The 8,631-nt window shown below is 49.0% G+C and overlaps 2 protein-coding genes across 2 annotated transcripts; both read left to right on the plus strand.

Annotated features, from left to right (window-relative positions):
- The first annotated feature begins 1,268 nt into the window (after positions 1-1,268).
- On the plus strand, positions 1,269-2,231 carry LOC147520126 (uncharacterized). Its single transcript, XM_086594240.1, has one exon. The coding sequence runs from the start codon at positions 1,269-1,271 to the stop codon at positions 2,229-2,231; it is 963 nt and encodes a 320-aa protein (XP_086450366.1).
- A 2,055-nt stretch (positions 2,232-4,286) lies between these two features.
- Positions 4,287-5,522, plus strand: LOC147520127 (uncharacterized). Its single transcript, XM_086594241.1, has one exon. It carries the CDS (start codon positions 4,287-4,289, stop codon positions 5,520-5,522), a length of 1,236 nt encoding a protein of 411 aa, XP_086450367.1.
- Positions 5,523-8,631: the final 3,109 nt, after the last annotated feature.

Raw genomic sequence — 8,631 nt, forward strand, 5'->3', positions numbered from 1 at the left:
ACAACTGTTGCAAGTCAACTAAAATTTGTAGCATTACACTATAAAATTATACAAAACAATATGATATACATATATCTATGCAGGTGGGGAAGCCCCGTGTTTCTAAAAGCGGAAGGCGATTGGGATTCAAGAATACTCACCGGTTCAATCTGGCTATCTTATGCAAGCTATTACGGAGAGTGTTGACAAAAAATCTCTTTGGAGTGATCTTATGGAGGCAAAGTATCAAAAAATTATTACTCTGAATAATTTTGTGGATAAAAGCACTAATGCTTCTTGTATCAGCCTAATATATGACTACCAAGACGACTGGTGTGTCCTGGGCTGGGGCAACATAACGGTATAGTCCGCGAATAATTAGAAGGCCGCGGACTCTGTAAGTGCGAGAAGATCAGTGGAGGTATTATGAGTTGAGGGAGATGTTGGATAAGGAAAGAAAGAGCTGGAGCACAGTAGCCAAGACACGATCTCTGAGGAGACAGGTGGACGGTTCCAGGACGTGGGGGCATGTAAGGAGATCATGGAAACCGAAGAGCGGTTAGAGAAGATGGGAGCGGTTAAAGAAAGAGGCGGTTAGGAAGTATGAAAAAGATAGAGAAGAAAGAGAAGAAGGAGGAAAAAAGAGAGAGAGGAGTTTATAGGTTGTAATTTTGGACAACACATTTGGCGCCGTCTGTGGGGAACGAGAGGAAAGCATACGATCAAGTGAGTGCTAAGAAGAAGGTGTGAAGATGACAACCATAGCGAAGAAAACAAGAGGGAGACCCAAAAAGTGAGGGACCGAGAGGGTGATGATGAAACCGTGGAGTGTGGAAATGGAGGAGATGGAGGAGTTGGAAGAGGAAGTTCCCGAGATTGCGGGGGAAGCAACCAGGCTGTTACAGGAAGAGATAGGAAGGTTGAGAAATGAGAATGAGAGTCTGAGGAAAGAAAGGGAATCCACACAGGAGGAGGAGATAAGGGAGCCAGAAAATAGTGAAGTAGAAGGCCAGCATGAGGAAGTGCGTCATAAACCACCAGGCGATACGGGGGAAGGCATTACCATGGAGATGGTCCAAGCGATGATTGAGAAAGACAGAGAAATGAATCGGGTGGCGGAGAGGGAAAGTCAAGTGGTGGTGAAGAAGGTGGTGGCTGGACTCAATCAGAATCCGCTGGCCGATGCAGTCTAGAACGCCGAGGTGCCCAAGCGATTCGCGCAACCAAGATTTGAGAGATATGACGGGAAGGGGGATCCTGCGGACCACTTGCACCATTTCAGACAACAAATGCCGTTGTGGCAAGAGGTTAAATATGATGGGCTCCGTTGCATGATGTTTCCAGCCAGTTTGAAGGGTGGAGCATCAGACTGGTATTATAGGTTGGCATCGCGGAGTATAACCAAGTTCGAAGAGTTGGAGCAAGCATTTGTAGACCATTTTATCCATCAGAAACGAAGGGTAGTGGATATTGCGGATCTATTTAACGTCAAACAGAAGTCCGGAGAGACACTCAGGGAATTCTTGTGTAGATTCAAGGAGGAGACCTTAAGGGTAGAAAGTCTGGACGAGCACACCGCAGTCATTGCTTTCCAGCATGGACTGAAGCCGGGAACCAGAGTCCACGAATCTGTATCCAAAATTGAGGTTACAACGTTGCATGCGTTGTATCCGAAAGTGGAGAAATACATCCGCTATGAGGACATGTTGCAGAGAAATGCTAAGGAGCCGAGGAAGTCAGAGAAGTCAATACAGAGTGTAGAACAGGAAGACCGAAAAGACAAAGGAAAGGCTGCGATAAGAGAAGGGGGAGCCTATAGAGAGGCGGCCCGCAAACCGGAGAGAGGCAGAGATCAAGTTAGGAGGGAGATTCGCGAACGAAAACCATATCGCGACGTAGAGTCCACACCGTTGAACAAACCACTGGACGAAATCTTGCCACTGATTAAAGGGATGCAGCATTATGAAGGTCCGCGAAGCATACCCAGGGAGATAGAAGATAAACCATTTTGTGCTTACCACCAGATCAGAAATCATACTACAAATGAGTGTTTCGCGCTGCGATGGTTGATAGAAAGAATGTTAGAGAAAGGATTGTTAAGGGAATTTGTCAAGGAGATACACCCAGTGGACAGAGCACCGGCCGTGGCCAGAATATTAGGAACAATCAATGTCATATATAGTGGGGAGACAATGGGGAGGAATGCACACAGAGATAAGGTGCGGAGGACTGCCGAAATTACGGCCAGATAAATGAGGTTTCGTGTTGCTCGCGACCCGGTCCTGAGGAACGCACTAAGCGATGGAAGGATAGAGTTCACCCGGGGATCTCGAAGCGATATCTGCGCCTCACCGCGGATGCTTTGGTGATTACGGTAGCAAAGATGGGTAATTATATGGTGAAGAGGGTTTTGATAGATTGTATGTTGATGGATTTGCTATTTAAAGGCGCGATGGAGAGATGTGCATCGAGCGAGGCGGATAAAGCCGCCAAGAACCAATTTGTTTGGTTTCAATGGAAGCAGAACCGAGCCCATGGGGGAATTATTATTACCGATGAACGGCGGGACCGGTGACGGTATTCACTCGTTTCATGATAGTGGACGCCGCTTCACGCGATTATAATGCAATATTGGGGAGAAGATGGATCCACGAAATGAAAGCGATTCCATCCACATATTACCAGGTGATCCGCTTTCCGACTAATGGAGGAACGTATGAAATCAGAGGGGACCAGGTCGCCGCTCAAAATATTCACCAGGTGGTGGTTAAAGAATTGAGCCGCGCACCGGAGAAGGAAGTGGAGGGGGAAAGCGAGTCCCCAGCATAGCAATTACAGACTGCGATGGCTAAGGGAGATGGGTCTGTGGGACAAAAGACCTTGGACGAGACTGTGACCGTGAATCTGGGTGAGGGGGAAGAGGAGAAACTGGTGTCTGTTGGGGCCGAGTGGCCAGAGAGTTGGAAGGCAAAGTTAGTTGAGATGTTAGCAGAGAACAGCGATGTTTTCGCGTGGTCGATTGAGGACTTGATTGGCTTGGACCCCGAGTTTGCGTGTCACAAGCTGCACATGAGAGAAGGGGCCAAACCCGTCCGACAAAAAATGAGAGGAATAAGACCGCAGTATGCAGAAGGGATAAGAGAGGAAGTGCGAAGATTGAGTGCCGCAGGAATCATCCGAGAGTGTCAGTTTACCGAATGGCTCTCAAACATCGTCGCGGTACCCAAGAAAAATGGGAAAGTAAGAATGTGTGTTGATTTTACTGATGTCAACCAAATTGCCGAAAAGATATTATCCTATGCCGATATAGGCGAACTGGTGGACCGAATGGCCGAGTTCAAATTTTTCTCATTCATGGACGCATCCATGGGGTACAACCAAGTGGTAATGTATGGCCCAGACCAGGTGAAGACCGCGTTCATTGTCGAGGGAGGAATGTATTGTTACACCAGAATGCCTTTCGGACTAAAGAATGCAGGGGCAACTTTTCAAAGGATAGGGGAGAAGATGTTTGAATGCAAAATCCGGAGGAGTATGGAAATATACATAGATGATATGGTAGAAGAGCATGACTGAGGAGGAACATCTGGGGGGATTGAAAGAAACCTTCGCGATATTGCGAAAATATAGGCTGAGGTTGAACCCTGAGAAGTGCACATTTGGGGTGACTTCTGGAAAGTTTCTGGGATATATTGTGACATACCGCGGAATAGAAGCTAACCCGGACCAGATCAGAGCGTTGGTAGAAATGCAATCGCCCCAAAATGTGAAGGAGGTTCAAATGCTTGCGGGAAGAATTGCGGCCCTCAACCGGTTCATTTCAAGTCGTCGGACAAGTGTGAACCGTTATCACCGGCTCTTGAGAAAAACATCTGACTTTCAGTGGTCCGAGGCATGTGAACAAGCTTTCCAAGAGTTGAAGATTTATTTGGGAAAAGCTCCTATTTTGTCGCGACCGGGGCAAGGGGAAAAGCTGTATTTGTACTTGGGGGTGTCAGAATATGCTATTAGTTCTGTGTTAATAAGGGTGGTGGATAAGGCAGAGAGGTCGGTGTATTTCCAGAGCAAAACAATGTTAGATCACGGGGGCCGGATCTGACAAAGTTGAGAAATTTGCATTGGCCTTGGTGTTTTCTGCGTTAAAATTGAAGCCTTACTTCGATGCTCATTCTGTGGTTGTGGTGACTAACTTGCCTCTCAAACAGGCGTTAAAGGCGGACAAATCAGGGAGAATGCTGAAATGGGTCGTGCTGTTGAGTGCATATGACATTGAATTCCAAATCCGGACAGCGGAAAAAGCACAAGCTATGGCAGAGTTTTTGGCAGAGTTCCCCGCCGAAGACCCAACTTGGGGGGACAATATGATCATGGAGCAGGAGGGAGAGACGAAGCAGGATGTGTTAGACCCATGGGACATGAGAAATGGATGGAGGGTATTCACAGATGGGTCCGCAACGGACACAGGAAACGGGATTGGAGTGGTGGTAGTCACCCCGGAGAATAATCGACTTGAATTATCGATGAAGTTGGGCTTCGCGGCTTCAAGCAATGAATCTGAGTATGAAGCGGTGATAGCTGGGCTAGATTTGGCCATGGATCTTGGAGTGAAGGAGCTGACGGTATATTCCGATTCCAACTTGGTAATTTGTCAGATGAATGGAGAATTTGCCGCCCGATGCCCCAGGATGGCAAAGTACCTGGAGGTATTACAGAGGAAAGCGAGTGAGTTTGGCAAAATAAGGTTCGCGCATTTAGGACGCGGTGAAAATAGACATGCTGACGCATTGGCATATGTAGCCGCGGTGCTTCCTGGGTCTGAGGGCAGATCAATTGAAGTCAGGGTGCTAAGCAAGCCAAGTACCTCTGTGATTGCCGAGGTAGGAATGACCATGAAGGAAGAGCCAGGGTGGATAGAGCCCATAAAAAATTTCTTATTGGGGAGAGAAATTGATGATAGACAAGAGCGAAGGAGAATGGAGCAGGTGTCGCAAAGATACATTTTAATGGAAGGAGACCTATACAGACGGAATGTCAGCGGACCGTTGTTGAGATGTTTAGCTTCGCGTCAGGCGAAAGAGATCTTAGCAGAAGTTCATGAGGGGGACTGTGGTAGCCATTCGGCAGGAAGAACGACGGCGCATCGGGTGTTGTCCCAGGGGTATTTTTGGCCACACCTGAAGAGAGAAGCGACCGAATATGCTAAGAGGTGCGAGAAATGCCAGAGATTTGCACCACTGATACATGCACCCGCTGAACCTTTGCACAAGGTATATAGTCCTTGGCCGTTCGCGATGTGGGGACTGGATATTGTAGGACCGCTACCGATGGCCAGTGGTAAACGAAGGTATATGCTAGCAGCGACTGATTATTTTACCAAGTGGGTAGAGGGTGTGGCACTCCAACAGATCAAGGAGGAACAAGTGAAGAAATTCCTATGGGAAAATATAATATGCCGGTTCGGGTTGCCACACACCATAATTGCCGATAATGGAACCACGGTTTACGGGGAAGGTCGCGAGAATTCCTCCAGCGTTCAAAGGTAAAACAAGGATTCGCGGGCTCCTTATAACCCGGAAGGGAATGGGCAAGCGAGAATCCTCCAACAAGACAATCATGGATAACCCTGAAGAAAAAAAAAAACCTGAGGACAAAAAGGGTTCATGGGCGGCCGAGTTAAATCATGTCTTTGTGGGCATACGAACTAACTACACATGAACGTCCACTTTCGAAGTCGCCATTTGCCATGGCATATGGGGTAGAAGCGATGATTCAAAGAGAGATGGTGGCGGCCACAACCCGGACAAGAGCGGTGGAGGAGGGATCAATGATATGGTGCCCGACCGCGGATTTGAATCTCAGGGAGGAGAGGAGAGACACAGCCCGCATCCGATTGGAGGAATATCATAGAAGATTACAAAGACAATATGCCAAGAGAGTGAGGCCTCGACAGTTTCAGGTGGGGGATCGCGTTTTACGGAGAGTGACACCGTCGACTAGAAAGGAGGTGGACGGAAAGTTAGGGCCTAACTGGGAGGGACCCTATACCGTGGCAGAAAAGGGGAGCGCTGGAACATATCGGCTGCAGACACTCCAGGGAAAGGATATCGCGAGGCCTTGGAACATCAGAATGTTAAAAAGTTTCCTTGAGTGACAACATGTAATGTGTGGGAATCAACGGCTGAGGTAGCCGCCTCTAGTAATGTAGCAACATTTTATTATAATGTTTAGAGTATAAAATTTATCAATGAATAGAGTATCATTTTGCCTATCTGTTTGCTGCGTTGTTAATTGCAAGGGTGTAGAAAAATTGCCCATGAATGAGGAGGTCCCACTTTAATCTGGGGCAAACCGAAGTTGCCTTCGTCTGGTTTCATGGCTGGGCCGAGATAGCCCGGGGGAGCCCTTCTTCGGACAAAGAGGTCCAAATCTGACTTGGGGGCAAATTGGTACCCCTCAATCGGAGCCCATCCGAGATAGCGGGTGGAGCCGCCCAGCGGACAAAAGAGGTCCAAATCTGACTTGGGGGCAAATTGAGCTGCTCTCAATCAGGAGCCCATCTGAGATAGTAGGGGGGGGGGGAGCCCTTCGCGGACAACGAGATTCGTATCCAACATGGGGGCAAACTGAGCTGCCCCGAAGGATCTTCATGTAACAAGAGTTTAAGTTAGGGCAATTGAAGCGAGTGGTGAAAACAGTGGTATAGTATGGTTCAAACACAGTGCCAGGAAATAAAAAGAAGAAACTACTGCGAACGGGTTGGTTAAAAGGAAAACATAAGTGTGAGCCCGCTAGGATCACCCAGAAATACGGGACATAAAGTACATACAAAATGAGCGAGAACAAAATATGGATAGAGTAAGCGAACACAAAGAAACAGTCTCTAGTTTAATGTTCAGCAGCAGTGTCTGGTAAAGTGGGATTCCCAGCTATGTCTTTATGAGGAGAACCTTCAGAAATCACCACCACAGCGTCCTCAGCCGCGGATCCAGTGTTGATATCACCCCCAGGGGGCGGCGAAGAGGCCATTGAAGGACCAACCTCTGGAACGGGGGCCGAAGAGGGCGAGGGGAGGAGTCTCCCAGCAGCAGTGAGATCGTCGAGCTGGCGCTGCAATTCTCGGGCTATCTTCTTTTCAGCCAAAACCCGGAAACGATCTGACGCAACCTTCAGCGATTGCTCCAGTTTTGCTTGGGCCGCCGCCTCTTGGGCTGTCTTCTCGCCCTCCATCTTGGCACGCAGCTCGGACCGACAGTTGCTGATTGAAGGCCTCCTCCGCGTTCTGCTGAAGCTTATGGGATTTAAGAGCGGCGAGGCGAGCAGTATCGCGATCTTTCTCCAGAAGCTCATATCATGTTTTCCAGCCTTCGGGCCCATGTATTTCTTGTTTCACAGCCTCCAGAGTTTCCAGGGTACTGGTGAGACCGCGGATGACGTAGCCTACATCCAGGCTCAGCTGTACACAATGGAGACGTTAAGTGTCTTATCCACAAAAAATATCAAGATAATAGGGGACTAAGACATACCTTCTCCCAGCCCGTATAGATGGCAGCGCGGTGGGCAGCGAAGGTCCCAGAGTCGCCATAGGCTTGGTCACGAGGTAGATGGGGGCTGAAGAATGAGTGGGCGGCGGCTGCGGCGTTATCAGATTGAAGTCGCGGGTGGTGATCGCCCGATCCCTAGCTTTTTGATTCAGGCCAAACCTCCGGGGGCGGCGAGGGCGACTTCCTTGCCTGGACGACGAGTGATAGATGAGGGCCGCGGCAATACTGGTATAGGAGCACAGGGGGCAGAGGAGTTTCCCGCCGTTATGCTTCGCTTGGCTTAATTTGGCGGGCTCTTGGCTGCAGAATCAGATTCGCCATCTTCTTCGTCACTGTCCCATAATTTCAACTTGGTGGCGTCCATAGCTGGGGCGGTGGGGGAAGTAGGACCAGCAGCTTGAAAATCGTCCTCCCAATCAGCGATGGAGGAGTAAGGGGCCGGGGCACTGGGGGTTCTGGTTGGAAAGGTTCCAGAGGGGCGTTGAGGTTGTTGAGCAACCGCAGCCCGTTTTGCAGCAGCCTTGGAATGGGAAATCTTCTTGGTATATCCCCTCTTCTTGAATTTGGGGAAAGCTTTGGGCAACCTTTCTTTGGGAGGAGGTAGACGGTAGAATGGGCCTTGATACTTGCCGAAGTCTTTGAGAGGCGGGTCCGAGGAAGAGGAGGAGTGCCTTTCTCCGGATCGATGCCTAGAACTTCACACGATCCTTTGCCCGGTCGCGCGAGACTGGAAGATGGCGGAATTGACACCGAGATATAGCTGGGAGTGTGAGTCTGGTCTCCAACCTGTGCCCATGCAAAGAACATTGGGGTGAGCGATGGGAATACATGAAAAGAAAACATAGGCGGGCGGTCTATACTTACCGCTCGAGAGGAAATGTAAATGTCTCAGAGATACTTCAGTGGGAAGGTCAGTGGATAGGAAGCTCCCGGACACATACAACGGATAGTGGTGCCACACTTTGTCGGAAGAGGTGATGTTGAGAACAAAGGACTTCTTTTGCGGACGACTACAGAAGGATTGGTAGCCTATACTACCGAATTTGGTACTCTTCTTTAGGTAATAGTGGGAGATCATGTCGCGGAGTTGGATGGGTGGGGAGTTGGTTTT

Source organism: Coptis chinensis, chromosome 2 (genome assembly GCF_015680905.1).
Source record: "Coptis chinensis isolate HL-2020 chromosome 2, ASM1568090v1, whole genome shotgun sequence".
NCBI classification, from domain to species: domain Eukaryota; kingdom Viridiplantae; phylum Streptophyta; class Magnoliopsida; order Ranunculales; family Ranunculaceae; genus Coptis; species Coptis chinensis.

What these genes read in the sequence shown, in the direction of transcription:
- LOC147520126 (XM_086594240.1), top strand. Translation starts at nt 1,269, where the DNA reads ATGCCGTTGTGGCAAGAGGTTAAATATGATGGGCTCCGTTGCATGATG.
- LOC147520127 (XM_086594241.1), top strand. Translation starts at nt 4,287, where the DNA reads ATGGCAGAGTTTTTGGCAGAGTTCCCCGCCGAAGACCCAACTTGGGGG.